Here is an 18,996-nt window from a genome sequence, read left to right as displayed (position 1 = left end):
CCAGGTTAGGTGGACAGTGGGAGAGTGAGGAGGCTAGGAGCAAAAGAGTGGCTGTGTGTCAGGGGAAGGGGAGATTGGAATTAGTTCCAGGTTGGGAGTTGATCCATGTGTAAGTCTTCTTTGGCAGCTTGGAAACTGCAAAGCACCTTATTAAAAAGGATTATTTCTAACATGCAGCAGGAGTGTGGGTCCCCTGTTTTTAATTGTTAATACTCTGCTCACTGCTGGTTTCACCCCTTTATTTTTCTTCTGTAGCAAAAGAGAAACATACTTGGGCTTGAAGATACTGAGATTCCCCCCGCCCCCCCCAGTTCTGAGCTCAGCCTTCCAAATCCTCCCACTTTAGTGTAGGTCAATGATCCTCATCTTGGGCTCACTTGGGAAGCTCTAAAATATATAGGTGCCTGGTCCCACACAAATTTAATTAATTTGGGTGAGAACTTTTTAAAAGTTCCTCAGGTGGTTCTTTTTGGCAGGCAGCGTTCCAATCCCTGGTCTCCCAAGTGAGCGCAGGGGCTCCTAATAATGACTTACCCAGGATTCAACTGGGTTCGCTGGCCGAAGGACTTGCCCCAGTGAGGCTGCATTTCAAGTATGGCTAAATACATCAACCTGAATCCAGCCAGCTCTCATCCCAGGCAAGCTCTCTATTGACTAGGCTCCTCGAAACCCTTATCACAATTCCCACAAAAGGGTGAAAATTACAGTTTGAGATAATGTATCTGAGTGTGCTTCAAAAAGTCTGGAGGAAAATGGAGTTTGCTCAAAGCTCCCTTCTGACACGACACTGCCTGGCATGTGGAAATGCGCAATAAATAGTAGTTGTTTTGCTAATATTGGTAGTATGATTGCAATAGCACTTTTTACTAATAGGTAACAGCTGATTTTTGTGATAGGATTACACAAGGCAAACTAATCTCGTCCGTGCACTTGATCTTGGTATGTCGAGGCTGCTGAGCGAGGGACGAGTGCAGGCGGTGGTTGCTTTATGGTAGAAGGGCGTCATGAGTGCCGTGACTGCGTGGAGCAGGACTTGGTACTGCCCTGGAAGACGGCAGGGGCTCCTTTTCTAATTGTATAACTTGGTTTCCCTGGGCTTGGTAAGAAAGTGCCACGGGGCGGCTCTGCCGGAAACGGCAGAGTTCATCTCGTGAAGGCTGAGTGATCTTGAAGGCTTCTGCCGGTCAAAGTTCAGCTACGCTTTTCACTTACCCTGAAGACGATGCATGCAACACTCCCGCACTCTGTATGCCATTTAACCATTGTTTCCAGGCTTTTGTAGCAATAACAAACATCACCTGCCCCCTATACCTGCCATTCGACTGGCAGGGCTGCAGTGGGGCCAACCTACGTTTCCGAGAGCGGCCTGCCCCACTGCAAGATCTCTGTTCCCAGTAAACACGCTTGTCTGCAACCACTTGAAACTTTTAGTGGACGTTAACATACGTGCGTTTGCAAGCGCTGAAGTTTGTCATCTTCCTGTTGTTATTTATGCAGCATTAACCTTTTTCTCCAGATCATTGAGACTGAAAATATGATGGACCGAATTGTGACTGGCTTGTCTGAGTCTAGTGTCAAGGTGCGGTTAGCTGCCGTCAGGTATGAGCTTTCAATGGTCTGAGTCAAAACCCCTTGCCATGTCTTTAACCTGTTTGCTTTCTGGACCTCTACCTAGTAAGTGCAGAATCAAAACTGCTTGGAAGTCTGCTCAGGTGACTCCACACAGCATGTAGCATTATTTAACCCAGAACCTAAGCCTCCAAAGCCCATGAATTATTCTGAAGTAATTCAATTAACCATCTCTGTAGATAGACTTGAAGTATGCATTAGTAGTTATGAAATGCCAAAAGAGTTTCAAACGTGCCAGCTTCTTGTGAAGCTAATTTTGATTATTCTTTGTAGATGTCTGCACAGTTTATCCAGATCTGTGCAGCAGCTTCGAACCAGTTTCCAGGATCACGCCGTATGGAAACCTTTAATGAAGGTAAGAGGAAAGGCCAGCGAGGAGCAGTGGTCACAGAAACTTTCGTGAGCTGTCGCAGACGGAGGACCCTTTCTGCTCCTGCAAAGAGTGACAGTCTCGGGGCCACGGGGGCAGTTCTACCTGTGGGGTCCTGCGAATCAAGAGGTCACTCACCGGATTTTGGTTAGGTTTATTTTTGATCTGGCAACTACGATCACAGGGAGCCCTCTCCAGGTCTGTTGGGTCTGATTCCTGTACAAGGCATTTTGAACAATTTCCTCCTCAGATCCTGTCGCCCAAGGGTCCACACACACCTAGTGTGTGTTTCTGAAGCCGGCATCTCATGTGAGGAGAAAGTACGTGCCAGTCTCCCTGTGGAGAGTGCGCCCTTGGCTTCTCATCTCCGTGTGTGCTCATTGCTACACGAGAGACTGGGCGGAGTCAGCCGTTTACAGGGCAGCCGGTTGTCCTCAGTCTATTGGAAATTCCTGGTGCTTTTCAGAGGCAGCTGGGTTTAATTTTAGTGATTTCCCTGCTTCTTTGTCCCCAAATACCTTTTTTTTAAAGTCTTAGATCTTATCTTGGGGACTGCCCTTCCCCTCCCTTCGCAAAAGGGTCTGGAGCAAGCCTATTTTAATTGAGTCTTAGAGCACACATCAAGTTGCTGTTAGTAGGGTTGTCACTTGATACGTCACACAGAAACATAGTCTCTGGTCCCAGCTTATATTTTAGTTGATAGTATTTTTTGTCTGTTTTTGTGTTTTGCTTTGTCTTGAGTACCCACAATATACTAATTAAGCAAAGTCTTCCAGCACAAGGAGATGATCAAAAATGCTGCCCTGTGGCGCTCTTACCCTCGACCTGCAGCCTCAGCTGAGAGCAGGGGTCAGCCCTCAGCTCAGGGTGGCCTAATCCTGTGCCATGCTCGCAATCAGTTGTGGATCCGTTGTGATCCATCTAGTTTGGTTTGGCTGATTTTTGGAAATAGATCACCAAACATTTCTCCCTACTCTATCTTGCCCTGGAGGCTCCACTGAAACCTGTTTAATGTCAGTATTAGGCAAACGTTCCCTGGATTACACCAAAGAAAACCTTGATCTCCGCCCTAGAAGGGAGAATTCTGCCACTGACCCATCATTGGCCTCTCAGGTTAGGGTGTTCAGAGGTGCCGTCAGGTTGGCTTCTACCCACTTGGCTGGTGACCCTGTGGGTAAGAGAAGGCAGTACTGCCAGACTCTGCGCCATCAGTCATTGCTATGTCTGAGCCCATTGCTGCAGCCCAGTGCCTAACAGCCTGCGAGGTCTTTCTTTTCCCATTGACCCGCTGCCAAGCATGACGTCCTTCTCTAGGGAGCGGCCCCTCCTGGGGACGTGCCTGAAGGGCATAAGACGACTTCTCACCTCCTCACTTCTTGGGAGCATTCTAGCTGTACTTCTAATCCTGTTAAAGTAAAGGCATTGGGGGGTGGGGGGAAGGCAGACATTAGGGGCGCCTTCAGAAAGAAAGAGTAAAATGTAAGCTTTGAAAAAGCAAAGGGGAAGCAGGTAACGGTTTCAGGGAGGGGAAGAGAATAAGCAGAAATAACAAGGAATGGTGCACACAGGACACAGTGCTGCCCCACCCCGGCGTGATTATAGTGACTCACAGCAGCAGACATGGAGGCCCCTCTAGGAACTGGCATGCTGAGAGCCATCTGTCCCAGAGTGAGGCTCATCTCTGAGGGGGCATGCCTGATGTGGTAAAGGTGGTAGGCAGGAAGTAGGTGAGGAAATAAAACGTGATACCTGGAGATGCTTCAGTGCAATGAATGACAGGACTGTGTATGAGATTCAGGGGCTGCCAGGTGGCGCCGAGGTCTCCTAGTCTAAAATAGGACACTTAGTTGAGAGTTCAAGTTTCTCTGATTTCTTGCCCTCCGGGGGCCTGCTGGAGCAGCCCAGGGCATCCAGCTGCAGTCACTGGCAACTCCTGACGTTTCCCTCTCGTTCACCATGAAGGGTAGATGTCAGTCCTTTGGAATATCCCCTTCTCCTTCACTTTGTAATTCCTGTATTTTTGACTTGGAAACTCCAGGATTGGCTTCACTGGGAATGTGAATGGCCCTGTGCTCTCCTCTTGCTTCCTGAGCCCGAGTGAGAGCCCGCGTCTAAGGAAATAGACTCCATTGCCCATCTCCTAACTCTGGCCACGACCTCATTGCCTGTCCAGTGCCACAAAAGTCCTGTATCCTAAACGCCTGGGCCAAACTTGCCATTTCTGGATTTTCCCAAGCTCTCTTCCATTTCCTTTCTTGTTCTTAGATTCCACCTTTTTAAAATAACAGCTTGTTTAAAATATTTTTTTATTCTAGCCACATCCAAAAAAAAATTTTTTTAAGTGTTCTCTGTTTCTGGAGAAATACCCATTTCATCAGGCGGCATTTTCTTTAATGACTCAGACCATTGTATTCAAGGGGGTACCCCACTCCCCCCAAACTGGAATTTTTTCCAAAGCCATGTATTTAGTTTTCTTTTACAACTACCTTATCACCTTCAAAGTACTCTCCATTACACTTAATACTTTCATCAAATCTGCGATTCCATTCTTGGAAACATTTTTCAAACTCATTTGTTCGGATGGCTAACAGCACCTCCCTCATTTTTTTCTTCACCTCTTCTACGTCATCAAATTGCTGTCCATTCATGTCTCTCTGCATTTGCAAAAACAAAAAGAAGTTGTGCAGGGCAAAGTCCGTTGAGTAAGGTGTGAGGAGCAAGAGAGGCATGCTGGTTTTTGCCAAAAATTGACACACTGAGATGGCTGAGTGAGCAGACACATTGTCGTGGTGGCAAAACCAGTCCCACATCTTCGACAAATCAGGCTTTTTTGTTGCACACTGTTACACAGTCTTTTCAGAGCCTCCAAGTAGAAAGCTTGATTGACAGTCTGACCTGGTGGAAGGAACTCCAAATGCACTAAAGTCGACATTGTTGTCCTTTTGGAAATTTGACCAACGTCCAGAATGAGGTTTGTCATCAATTGACATTTCACTTTTTTTGAAAAGCAAAACCCACTCGTACACTTGGGTCTTTCCCCTTAGCTCTGTCCTTGTAAGCTGTGTTCAATGTAACAACAGTTTCTGCAGCATTTTTCCCAGGCAGGAAACAAAATTTCACAGCCACACACTGTTCCTTTAAATCAGCTGTCACAAAAATGGTTTGAGCAGAACTGCTTCTATGAAAAAATTTTTTCACTATGACCAGAGAGAACCTTCCCAGGTGATACCACTAGGTGCACTAACTCAGAGCAAGTTGCTCAATGCTCGCTTAACAGGAAAATTGCGTACTATGAAAGTTCTGCTCCGCCCAGCGCAGGTCTGTTTATTTTAGAGTAGCACCCTGCAGATCAGAAATAGGGCAGCATGTGGTTTCTAACTAGCTGTACCAGGGAAGGTCTGCTGAGCAAACAAAACGAACTGTGTGTAGGGAAATGCACTATCGAACTGTTGGCTGGTCTTGTAAGGTAGCACTTAAAGCCTGGAAGTAATCTTATCACTTACGATACTTTTGGATTCCCCTAGCTCAAAGGTTGCTGGCATACCTGCTGATTTTTCCCTTTACCTTTCCGCATTTCTAACTGTCAGGAAGCAAACCACTGGAAAATAAGCATTTGCCTTTAATTAAGATTTCTATTTTGATCATTTTTTTGTTCCTGGTTTGGTGAAATTGATGTAGATCATTATCACAGGTTGACTTCTGAATTTATGTCTTATATTGTAGTGAGTGAATGTTTTTTTAAGAAATTCATCGTTATATGTTAATCTAATTTAAAATAAACTTTAAATCAATTTGTGTAAGTAATTACTAATGTTTTAAATAGAATCATGTCAACCAAAGCAATTTTTACATGTTTTCAAGTCTTAGCATCCCCTCACTTATATTAACTATTGATTCTACATAGTATAATTTTGGAAAATGGTTATTTGTTTTATTCAATTCACAAACATTTATTGAGCACCCATTATTCTTAATAACTTGGGTTGTATCAGGCCAGGAGTAGTTAGCTCTCAGCAATCTTAATGCTACTTTCTGGAAGAATTTGAATAGTGTGGATAGTTAGGGTCCTAAAAAGGGTTACAAGCAATGACTAAGAGCTCAAAGGAGACTAGGGTGACTTCTGACTGGCAGAGTTTTAAGGAAGCTTCCAGAACAGGATGGCCTCAAAGCATGGTTGGGAGTATGCCTACCCACCGAGATGTAGGGCTGGAAAGGAAGGCTGAGCAGGGTCTTGGTGACGTTGCAGCAGACAGAGAGAGGTCTGCACATACAGTATATGTAACTTGATCTCTATCTACTAGCCAATCGTTCTCAGAAGAAGTAATAGCAAATTAGTTCTTTTACTGTGTAATTCTTGCTATTTTTTTTTTAACTTGAGGGTTTCAGAATTGATTTAGTTGAACAAAGGAGATAATTTATTGAATTAGCAATGGTTTTTGTGATGGTCTCTTTCCAATTTGCATAACTTAGCTCCTAGGATTTCTTTTAAAATAATAATCCTGAGTGTGATCTGATCCCAAATGTGAAGATTTTGTTGAAGTACCGCTGCACATAAGTGGTAGTACTTAGGAGGCCTTCTCTTTTGGAATCTAGAAGGAAGAGGTTCTGGTTATAGCTCGTATGCCCACTCCTCACTTAGCGATATGATTAGTTTCCAGAGACCAGCTCACTAGGTGAAAATTGTCATGGTTGGAGAATGAAGGATGACCACATCAGATCACAAAATGGCGGGTGACTGCATCATTATATAACCAGACACATTCTCTATCCTTAGGCCTAGGCCAGTGCACCGTCAGCCACGTAAAGTAAGACTTAAAACCCCGGAGTAATCATCGTCACCGCCAAGTTAGCACATGAACTATCAAAAGCAGCATCACTACCCTTGGGTCTCGTGTTTGTTTTCACTGGGGTGAAAAATGCAGTGTCGGATAAGCTGCTGAGTGAGGGTAGGCGTCCTGACATCTGTCGTCGTGCTTGTTGAGCTCAGCGCAAGTCCGTGGCAGGTCGCTTACTGTGCGCGATAACCACGATGGCGAAGGTGGCAGATTTTAAATTCCCCTTAGTAACATGGTATCATTTCTTTGATTAGGTCACTCTTATACCATCGCTATGAAGTACAGCACTCCTCATTTATCAACATGTTACGTTCCAAAGACCAGATCTTTATGAGAAGTCAGTATTATGTGAGAATGTGCGAGTTGGGGGCCACACCTAACTTATCTTCAGTGCTGGTGTTCCCATCCTGCCTACCAGGTGCCCCCAACACATCTACCTACCACCCCACTCCCCACCTTCCGCCACTACATCTTTCCCACCACTGTGGAGCCCCTGGGGGTAGGGGTAGTAGTGTGGTGGTTAGATCCTGCTCACCTGGAGGAGGGGACCCCACTCACCCTCCATCTGTCCTGGTGCCATAGCCCTGCAAAACCCCCTTCTCCCCTACTTTCCACTTCCCACAGTCTACCTCCCCAGAACCTTTAGGACCTCCACTAGCACCCCCCTGCCCACCTGAAATCTCATGTCATCCTGTTGTCACCTCACACTCTGGGCAGACAGAGACAGCAGATGCATGGGAGAAGACGTCCTACATGAGACCTAGTCACCAGGGTTTCTGGTATAATGTCAGGGTTTCTGGTATACAGTTTTGGGTGACCCAAGGAGACTGCCCTTGGCCTACCCATGGTCCTATGGGACCCAGACCATAGGAGAATTTTGTCAAAGTTGTCATAACGAGCTAGTCATAAGTAAGGAGTAGGTGTACTTACTGTGGCTCTCGTTTGGCAGCTGAGAAACTCAACTAACTATTGAGTGATTGGTTGAGAAGGACCCTGGTGACAGTGGTTAAGTGCGTGGCTAAAAATTGGGAGGTTGATGGTTCAAACTTAGCAGCTGCTCTGGGTGGAAGATGTGCCGCCGGCCTTTTTAGGTATACAACCTGGGAAACCCTTTGAGGCAGTTCTAGTTCTACTCTATTCTGTAACGCCACTGTGAGTTGAAATTCAATTGTTTAGTGTTGTTTGGCTGTTGAATTGAAATTTAAACCCAGATAGTCTGTGCCTTTAACTGCCACGTTGTGCTGCTTCTCTTATTACGGAGAGGTTAAGAAAAGTAATTCTACATCCTGAAGTCCTGTCCGCCTTATTGCCCCTTTGTGCGGTAATGGGATCCATCTGGGCTCCTCTTCAAACAAGCCTTTTGACATCGAGAGCCTCAAGCTGTAGGCCAGTTCTGTGCTTGCATACGTGGTCTGCCTTGACTGCTTTCCACAGAGAGCACTCCTCCCTCCCCAACCGCGTCTCTCCTTTTTCTGGCAGTAGCCTCCCAACTGGAAGTGGGCTGGAGCTTCTCCTGCAATCAGACTTGAGGGTTCTACTCAGTCAAAATCAGAGCAGTAAGGCAGGTGGGTCTTGGCTAATCATCTCCAGTAGCAGGAATTGGAAAGATAAATGGTCTTGTTCTCATTTTTTCTTATGATCACACCTCCATGGTTCCCAGCCATTAATAGTATCCCTTTTTCCATCCCATAGGTTTTACAAAATGCACCAGATGAAATCCTAGTAGTAGCATCTTCGATGCTATGTAATCTGCTTCTTGAATTTTCTCCAAGCAAAGAGGTTAGTATTGATTTTGCCCAGTCCAGCTAGAGCTTAGTCAGAAATCTTTCACAGTTGGTGGCACTGAAATTGTGGTTTGAGTTTGAAAACATCTGAATTATTTGAGTCTTTTTATTTTTTTAAGGAAAATTGTTCATGTTTTAATACAGCTATCATGCCTTCTGCCTCGTAGGTTCAGCCTATTTAAAGGTATTGCAGTTTATACTTAAAAATAATTATACAAATAATAGATCATTCTCAAACTATATTTACTAAAGAGTAGATGAAGGCTCTATTTTGTAAGCCAGGATTATAAATTGCTTCAAGGTATGTAACTGCTGGTTATGGAGAATAATTTTTTTTTATATATTCACAACAGCTGTTTGTGGAAGGATGAAGTGTGGAGATAATTTCCCTTTTCTGTGTTTTCTAAAATACTTGGAAATATGTTCCTTTTGAAGTAGAGGAAACTAAAATAAACTTGATTCAAAAGGAAAAGGGAGAAAACCTTATGGTTAGCTTTATCATAATGTCGACATATCTCTGATTGACCCAATTTCCCACTGAGGCTTAGCCACTTTGCATACATGGAGTAGTCCTGTTTTGTCCACTTTCCTTGCTGTGGTAGCAATACTTGCAGACGCGCGTTGGTAATTAGGACGGCAGTACTAATGAGCTAGAGGATCTGAAAGCAGAAATCTTGGGACAAGAGGGGAGAGACTGGTAGTTCTCTGAAGGAAGCTGGTGGCAAGACAGAATGTCAGCTCCACCTGGCAGGGTGCTTGGCCTCTGTGGTTGCAGCCACGGCAACACCATCCACCATCCTAAAGAACCTTCTGGCTAGCTCACAAGTTCTCCGCTCTCCCTTGAGAATGATCAGAGTGTGGTAAGGAAACAAGACGAATACACTCAGGTGTCAGACTCCACACAAGGCATGATGATCTGGTTATAGTACTGGTTTTTACACTAAAAAGAAACCAGCTGGATCCAGAAGTGAGAGGGGGGAACATTTTTAGACCATCTGACAAAATTTGGAACATGCACTGTGGGTTAGATTAATGTATTGTTTCACTGCTAACTGCTGAATTTTGTAACCACACCGTGGTTGTCTAAGAGAATATCCTTGTTCTTAGGACATGTGCAGCAAAGTACATAACAGTAATGACTATGGAGAGGGGATTTGGTATGTACAATCAAATAAGAGAAATAGTGGGCATGCATGTATTGAGCAAAAGATAATGATAAAACCAGTATTGCAAAAATGTTAAAAATGAGTGAATCTGGGAAAAAGATATGTGAGAATGCCTTATATTATTTAAGTTTTTTAAAACTACAATTTGTACAGGTAAATAAATGTACAGTGTTCCCCTCCGCTCTTGAAATGCACTGTCATTTTTTATGTATACCGGTCTGAATTGCCTAAGACTGCCCTAGAACCTTCTTGGAGAGCCTTTCCGCGCTCTTCAGTAATAATGCCTTAGTCCTCTGAAGTTTGGTTGTTTGGAATATTGCCCAAACTCATCCCCAGCCCTCAGGTGCTCGGGGCAAAGCACATGTTTCAAGTGTACAGGGCAGCGGGACACTGAAAGTCCAAGACTATTGTGCAGTAATTCTAAAGGATGAAATCAGCGTGTTTGGAATAAGATAGCGCGGTGATGACTTGGAAGGAGGTTTGGGTATCAAAGTTCCATTCTATGTTGTCACTAAGCCAGCCACATTGCTTCATAGTCACACCTGTGAACAATGGACAGGAGCAACCACGACAAGGAGGGCCGGTCTCAGTGGTAGAGAGATGAGCGTGGGAAGGGGTGAGATGATAACCAGTGGGGCTGGAGAGTGTCTGTGAATGCACACGTCATTGGAATGTCTCCTAGACATGAGTTATGTCTCCAGGACGACAGAGGAGGAAATGAGCGGGATCGTTCGTTATGTTTGGAGAGTTTATAAGAGTTGTCCCTGCCCTTTTCAAGGCCCACCTAGTTACTTGCTTTGTTTCTTGAAAGAAGCTTGGATGGGCAGCACCCTCCAGCAGGGAAGAAATCATAGGCAGAGTGCCAGCCTCTCTGCCCCTCTCACCCCCAAACCGGACTCTAAAGCTGTGTTCTTTCCTTTCTAATCACAGCCAATTTTAGAATCAGGAGCCGTAGAGCTACTTTGTGGATTAACTCAGAGTGAAAACCCTGCTTTACGAGTGAATGGAATTTGGGCTTTAATGGTACGTTTTACCTTTCCTATACCTTGTCATTTACAAAGAGAATACAGATGTTATCAATGCTAGAACTAAAGAATGTGTTGTTTCTATTTTGACCTGCTGTTCCAGTGACCTTGGACTTAGAAGACTCATTGTTCAGCTTTCGGTTTCTATTGTAATGTAAGCAAGCTGCTTGGCCCTGTGTGCCTCAGTTCTCCTGTGTATTGCGAAGGAAAAGTAGACAGGTATTGACGTTGGACTTGTCTAGCTTTAGGAAAGCAAGTTTCCCTTAACTTGAGCTATTTGTATCGGGCTGTCTACTTTATGAGTCCCTGGGTGGTGCAGTGAACCCAACCAGAAGTGCCTGCGAAGACAGGCCTGGGCCATCTGCTTTGGAAAGATGCTAGCCTTGAAGAGCCTGTGGAACAATTCTCTGTTCTCACCGGCTCGCTGTGAGGGGGAATTGCCTTGGAGGTCAATAGCAACAACAGCCCACTTTGCATGAGTCCTTGGTGGCAAAGCTCAACTGCCTACCTTTGGCTTGGTGGCTTGAAAGAAAGGCCTGGCAATCTACCTGTGAAAAACAAGCCTTGCAAACCCGTGGAGTGCAGTTCTAGTCTGACAGACAGAGTCACCGTGAGTTGGAGTCCATGCAAAGGAAACTGGTTTTGTCAGGGAGGCAGGGGAGTTTGTTTTGCTTTATTTTTTTTTGAAAACCTACATTGCAAAGCATTTTTATGTCTCTTTTATGTCTGGGTCTTTAGACACCCAGCCCAGCACTCTCTCCACTTTGCCATGTTGCTTTCATTACTAGGGCACCTTGATTGCTGATATGTCTTAGCACCCTAACTAACATACAAGTCCCCAAAGGACAAGGTCTTTTGATCTTTATAACAACTTTATAAGAGTAGTGTGACCCTATTTTAGAGATGAGTAGACAGCAATTTAATAACATGCCCAAGGTAACAGAATGCCTCAATGAACAGAATTAGTGCCTAAATGTTAAATCATTTTTAAAGAATTTCTATTACATAGTGTATGCTAATCTAGAGTTTAAAAGTATAGAACTATTAGGAGACAGTTTTAAAATTCTATTGAAATTGAAACTGGTACAGTCCTACAGAGCATTTAAAAGCACGATTCTAGTAGCTATAGTTTAACGAGCTTTTTTCTATATGCCAGGGAAAAGTGCTTATGAGTGTTTGTTATTTCTAATTTTTATTTTGTTATATTGTAGTGTTTTATGTTATTTTGGTATATATCTACCTTGAAAATGGAAAAAACTGGAACCCAAGAAGTTTAAATGAATTGCCTCCCAACTAATAGGTGTTGGAAATGGATTCTGAACCCATCCCCTAACCTATATTCTTTCCCCTGCCTGGCCCATGCTCTCCTGGCTATCTCTTCTTAGAAACTCTGCCATAGCGATAACCATCTTCTATGAAATCACTAATCTCACAGTTATTTCCCCCTTCATTTTACATGAGCTTTTAGCACTAACTTTTCGTGAAACTTTTTCTGGACTTGACTGTTTTCACTTCACTTTCTACTTTGCCTCTTTTTCAACCTCTTGCTCAGGGGATGTTCCCCCACAGTTGAACTCCTGGTTTCCAAGCCCTCACACTACCCACTTTCCAGGACTCTGTATACTTTGTCGGTTTCAGCTCCCTCTAATAGAAGGGCTGTCTTCAAATTCTCCATGTCTGTCACTTAAATTACTTCGCTTGAGGGCCCCCTGGCACACACAATCTTAATAATAAACATTGAACTTATCATCCAGTTCCTTAAATCCCTACTGTCTTATTCTCATCAGTTTTCATATCACCAGCTGCCATGGTCACTGTCTGCAAAAGATAAAACCTTGGAATGTTCTTTAAACGAGGTCTGTTGACACCCAGCCCAGAACTCTCTTTCTCTGTCATATTGCTTTGCATCAGTATGTACCTTGATTGCTCATATGTCTTAGCACCATAACACATGTAAGTTCTCAGTGGACAAGAATATTATATTACGTCCCAATGGACATAATTATAAGAAGCTTTCCGTTTGCAGTAGGTTTTATACCAAAAGCTGATTTGTTACGTGTTATTTGCAATTTGCAGGAGGGTTGTGCTTCAGAAATGTTAGCCTTTTCTTGGGGTTCAGCTGTGCTCATCCATCATGTTTTAACCTCTGACCCAGGGGGAGTTTCTGGCTGTGTTCGGTACCTAACACAGTATTGTGAACCCATCGGTCTTTTAATGTGGTTGAAGCTACAACTAGCCCACAGCTTACTTCTGAATCATCCTCAGAATGCATGGCACAACATAGTTGTTAATGTGCAATCTAAAAATTTTAATTGGAAAAAAAATAGTCATTCTGTTTTTAAAATTCACAGAAGGCAACTTGATACCTACCAAAAGGAATTGTGTTTATTTAGAATGCGATGCTTATCTGAGAAATCTTTAGACACTCAAATGCCCACATCAGAAAGCAGTTACGGTTTTATACTTGTATAACTACAGCAAAGGGTGACTTTTACCTTCCTTGACCAGAGGTGGGGGAACCTTTTTCTGTCAAGGGACATTTGGCTATTTATGACATCATTCTTAGGCCACACTGGTCCAACATTTTATCAGCTCAGCCCCACTGTGATGTCTGGAGCCGCTTCTCTTTGGTGAGGCCTGTGACGTCAGCTGGCATTGATGATTTTGCCGGCGTTCTATGACCCAAGGGCTGGATGTTCCCCACCTTTGCTGTAGACTAACATCATTCCTGAACTTACCTGGCTTACAGCCCCCTTCTCGGGGGGAAATGGTGTCCCATGGTGATTAAACACTTCTGTGCTGTAGCCCATAATCCATGAGAAAGTGTAGGTATTGCTTTTAAAGTCCCCTGGATGATCCGAGCGCCCCACATCGGGCAGGATCACCCACTTCGAGAACCACTGTTCTGGAGGGAAAGATAAGCAGGAGCCATACAGAGATTGGGACTCGTGCCAGAGGACTGTCTGCAGAATCTGTTTCCACTTTGAAAAGGATCAGTGTTAATAAACTATAATTTGATAAAGCAGAAGTAGACATGATTCTTGCAACTTCTTTAATCCTTCCAGAATATGGCATTTCAGGCTGAACAGAAAATAAAAGCTGATATTTTGCGAAGCTTGAGTACTGAACAGCTATTCCGGTTATTATCAGATTCAGACTTGAATGTACTGATGAAGACATTGGGACTTCTTAGGAATCTCCTCTCTACTCGCCCTGTAAGTAAAGTCACCCAGGTATCCTGATTTCACCCTGGGTGTGCTTTGTAAGGATCCCTGGGTGACAGGGAGTTAAGCAGCTGGTTATTAGCTGAAAGGTTGATAGTTTGAACCCACTCAGATGCACCTGTAAAGACAGGTCTGGTGATCTGTTTCCTAAAGATCATAGCCTTAAAAATGGTTTGGAGAAGTTCTCTGCACACACAGGGTCGCCCTGAGTCTGAACTGACAGCATGCTTTGCAAAGCCTCACAGTTGCACTCTGTTCCCATGAGCCCCTGCCTGTGAGTGTGTGTCCACTCAAATACTCCCTTCCCAGAGAAACAAGGTTCTTTCCAAACCAGTCACCTTCGGGTCTGTTGGGAGCTGTTTCACCACACTACCACCTGACCTGCGCCCCAGCATAGCCTGCCCTCTTAGCTCCCACAATGCTGGCTGTGTGCCTGCCTTGCTTTGTTATGTTATGTGTATCTGGTTGGCTGGCATGGTGGATTTAGTCACTTATTTCTGGCGCCTCTTTACAAAATCTTATCAGAACCATTTTACAGCCTGCCATCACAGATGCAGGCATGCACACACGCGCACATGCATGCGCCAGGATTGACCTGAGGATGTCAAGTGGAGAGCTGGGGGCACAGGCCAGAGTAGGAAGGTGGTTCTTAATGGTCCCTGAGAGTAGTGCGAAGACCTCACTGTGTGCACTCTTCTGAATAAGCCTGGGCTGCCGAGTGGTATTAGCAACTGCGTTCCATCTTTGCCAGCCCCTGGGTTTACCCCTACTCGTTTGTTCAGTGCTACTGTTTTCTCTAATATCTCAGGGCTTGAGGACTTCAAGTGATTGAAATGCTCTATTCTGTAAGGCCAAATCTATGTTCTCTTCAGCTTCAAGTTGTCGAGCATGTATATGTTATTGAAGACAAGAGGCAGCTTTGGAGTAGAATAATAAGACATGCCCTTTGGCATCTACCCCTGTAGACTGTGGTGCTCCACATAAAGCAACTCTGCGTCCTGTTGTGTAACGTTTAGAAGTCTTCTTCTCTTTCCTGTGGTCTTTTTCTTTGTGTCCCAGATTATAATTGAGGATTTCCTGTTGTTTTGCAGCATATAGATAAAATAATGAGTACTCATGGAAAGCAAATTATGCAAGCCGTCACCCTTATTCTGGAAGGGGAACATAACATAGAGGTCAAAGAGCAGGTATGTGTTCCTTTTTGTTGGAGAATACCTTCTGAATGTGAATGCAAAGCAGGTTCTGAGTTAGGAGTCCCTCCCCCCACCCCCCAGAAAGGCTGGGTGCAAGCGGTCAGAGGTAGAGCCATCAGAAAAGGGTAGGGAACTCCATTATCTCTTCCTACTCCTCCTGGAATAGAGAAGTCATGGGCAGAGTCCTAGCAGTGGGCTTCCTGAGCCACACTGTGCGGTCCTCCCTGTCTCCACAGGCAGCCTCCCTGTCTCCACAGCAGTATTTCTGGCCCTCGCTACCACATGCTCTGTGCTCAACTTCCTCAACTCCTGCAAATCTCCTACCTTGAAAACATTTTTGCTGGTTTGTTTCTTTACTCTTGTATATCTGTTTTTGTTCCCCACCCCATACACCTCCTAGGCTGACTTTCCATTGAATTTTAGATCAGTAGAACAAGTTTAAGATAGACATCGAGTACAGAAGTATGCATTGATCAGGTTGCAGCTTGAGAATTACCTTTGCTTATATTTCCTGGGATATATCATGGGACCTTTGATAGAGTATACCTATTTACTTTGCATAAAAATATGCATCTTCAATCTTAAAATTTCAACTTAAAATCAAAGATGCTGGTAATGTTCACATTCCTGCCTTAGATATTGACTACATGGGTGGGTTCACTTTGAAAATTCATTGAGCTCTTCCCTTAGGCCTTGTGTGCTCTTGTGTATGTCTAGCAGAAACTTACCCAAAGTCATCGAGTAGAGCCAGTCACTCTCTTTTCCTAAGTTAGAGTAATTCAGTGGGCTTACAAGGACTCGTCCAACAAGGAAGAGTGACAAGCTGTGATTGAATTTGAGAGCAACAAGATGATAGATTGGACAAAGTAGTTTCTAGATGAATATTTGAAGTGATTTTCTTAAATAAATAAATAAATGGTAAGCAGCTCTGTTTTAAAAAGAATGGATTTAAATGAAATGAGCTAAGACTTGGAGTTAGAAAACAAAAAGGTAAGAATTCGTGAAACTGAATGTTGAAGGAAAAGCTCAAAGCATCAGAAGAAGATGGAGAAATACACAGAGTTATTGTACCAAAAAATAACTGGTGTCTTCTTGATATGTTTGAATTATTGTGTGATGTGTGGATTATGTCCCAATAAACTTTTTTTTTTAAAAAAGGTCCACATTCTTCCAATTCATCTAATTCCTTTTACCAAACTTATCCAATCTATATTCTGAGTAAATAATATGAAAAAAGTATCTGAAGAAAAAGTGCCATCAGGGTGAGAGAAAGACTCCTTAACAGATGTGCAGATGAAGCGATCTTGCTTGCTAAAACCTACAAGACGTGCAGTTCGCAGATTACAGTTTGCGGTATGAATTACAACTCAACATAAAAATCCTCACAACTGGACCAACAGCATGATAATTGGAGAAAATATTGAAGCTTTCAAGGATTTCACTTTACTTGGAAGAAACAGGCAAGAGACAGCAATGTATTGAGCAAATCTGTCGCAAATGACTTCTTTAAAGTGATCAAAAGAAAAGCTGTCACTGAATACTATGGTGTGCCTGACACAGGCACTTTTATTTTTAATAGCCTCCTGCCTGAGAAAACCAAATAATGGATAAGGAAAACTGAAGAATTGATGCCTTTGGATTAAGAGGTTGGTGAAGAATATTGAATGTACCATGGACTACCAGAAGAAAGAATAGTCTATCTTGGAAGACCTGGAGCCAGAATGCTCCTTAGAAGTCAAGGTGATGAGACCGTGTCATGGACTTTGGACATGTGATCAGAAGGGACCAACCCTGAAAAAGGCCCTCTTTGTTGGTGTAGGAAATAATCGGCACAAAAGAGGAAGACCCTCAGCGAGATGGACCCACACAGTGGCTACAATAAGGCGAGTATCGTGAGGATGGTGCAGGACTGTGCAGTGGTTTGTGCCGGCATCCACAGGATGGCCATGAGTCAGGACCTACATCATAGCAACTGAGAACCACAACAGAGGAGTGCTGGTGGCCCTGTGGGTTAGGCATTAGGCCACTCGTGGGAAGATGAACAGTTCATACCCATCAGCCACTTCTCGGGGAAAAGATGAGGCTGCCTGCTCCCATAAAGATTGACGTTGTTGGGAACCCTTGGTAAGGCTGCAGCGAATTGGAGTCATCACAGTCTCAGTGGATTTTAGTAAAAGAAGCGGAAGGTTTCGCATATCCTGTGTGACTGTCATGTTGGATTTGACTCATGTCCCTTTATTAGGTAAAAGGTTCCTTCTTTTATTTTATTACCATGAATGGATGCTGGGTTTTTGTTTTGTGTTGGTCTGCTAATGTGAATGAAGGCCAGTCAGTAGCACAAACATTTTGAGCTCAACTAAGGAATGGTTGGTGATTTGAATGCGCCCAGGAGAACCGTGGAAGAAAGGGCTGGTCATCTGCTCCCGAAAGATGAAGCCCGACAGCACAGCTCTGCTCCATAGCACAGGGCTTACCTGGAGTCAGAACCACTGTTGCAACAAGGAATTTGTATGGTGAATTACATTGACTGGTTTCCATCCGTTAACCCAAATGCATACTTGTAGACTTAGTTATTGTGTATCACTCTTTACATATTTTGATTGTACTGTATTCAGTTATTTTATTCTCTCCGAAACACACAGTCATCAAGTCAGTCCCGACTCATAGTGACTCTATAGAACAGGCTAGAACTGCCTCTGAGTTTCTGCCACTGTCAATCTTAATGGGAATAGAAAGTCTTGTCATTCTCTTGAGCAGGACCTGGTTGTCTCAAACGACAGACCTTGCATTTAGCCACCCAATATGTAAACCACTACACCAGGGCTCCTATGGTTTTGTTGGATTTTCTAAAATTTGATAGTATTCACTAATAAGCTCCTTAAGGACATTGGTCTATAGTTTTCTTGTAATCTCTTGTCTGGTTTTAGGAGCTTGATGTACAAAGTAAAGTGGATAGAAAACACTCAGGAACAGCTGCTCTTTTAATTAGAGTTTAAAAACAAGGAGAAAGGAGTAAATAAGTATACGAAATGTCAGCCAACTACTTGATGCTTGATGCCATGAAACTGGTTTTGACTATCAGCCACCATGAATCAAGTCTCCCACCTGGATAGCCAGAACTCTACCTCTGAACCACCAGTGTGCCCTTGGGTTAGAGAGAAGTACTGTCAGTCAGTGCCGGTCCCAGCAATCCTGTGAACAACCAAGCAACCTGACCTATACCGCCCTCAGAATCGTTTTCACCCAGTGTGGCAGCGACTGGGCCAATCCATTGTTGAGGGTATTTTTTGTTTTTGGTTGGTTGGTTTGGTTTAGTGTTCTGACCTGCTGCATGATATCCCTCCTCTAAGATTAGTCCTTCCTATTCGCATACCCAAGAGCCATTAGATAAAATCTCACCATCCTTGATTCTAAGGAACATTCTGGTTAAATTTCCTCTAAGACATACTTAATCATTCTTTTGGTAGTCTGTGATATATTCAATATTCTATGCCAACACCAAATTCAAGGGCATCAATTCTTCCCCAGTCGTCTTTAATGATTGTCCAGATTTCATGTGTGTAGGAGGCGATTGATTTTTCCTCACAGTGAATTGTAATCCATATTGACAGCTGTATGTAGTCTTTGTTTTTTTTTTGACTTTGAAACTGCTATGTCATGTTTTATTTTTTTTTTATTTTTATTTTTTTTAACATTTTATTAGGGGCTCATACAACTGTTATCCCAATCCATACACACATCAATTGTGTAAAGCGCATTTGTACATCGTT

The 18,996-nt window shown here is 43.6% G+C and overlaps 1 protein-coding gene across 2 annotated transcripts in view; it reads left to right on the top strand.

The window, feature by feature from the left end:
- The window catches only part of ARMC8 (armadillo repeat containing 8), a 98,558-nt gene that overhangs the window by 52,068 nt on the left and 27,494 nt on the right, over nt 1–18,996 (top strand). The window contains exons 12-17 of one of the 2 annotated variants that reach the window (XM_004712090.4): nt 1,517–1,599; nt 1,903–1,984; nt 8,527–8,613; nt 10,715–10,807; nt 13,875–14,024; nt 15,125–15,220. In XM_004712090.4, coding sequence (XP_004712147.1) covers nt 1,517–1,599; nt 1,903–1,984; nt 8,527–8,613; nt 10,715–10,807; nt 13,875–14,024; nt 15,125–15,220 — 591 coding nt within the window. The remainder of the gene's footprint in view (nt 1–1,516; nt 1,600–1,902; nt 1,985–8,526; nt 8,614–10,714; nt 10,808–13,874; nt 14,025–15,124; nt 15,221–18,996) is intronic. The other variant, XM_045287442.1, reaches the window with a different exon arrangement.

The sequence above is a fragment of the Echinops telfairi genome, unplaced genomic scaffold (genome assembly GCF_000313985.2).
Source record: "Echinops telfairi isolate 266 unplaced genomic scaffold, ASM31398v2 ScPeMD7_16;HRSCAF=60, whole genome shotgun sequence".
Classification (NCBI taxonomy): Eukaryota; Metazoa; Chordata; class Mammalia; order Afrosoricida; family Tenrecidae; genus Echinops; species Echinops telfairi.
The sequence above is the reverse complement of the archived record's forward strand: the minus strand, read 5'-3'. Positions and strand labels throughout refer to the sequence as shown.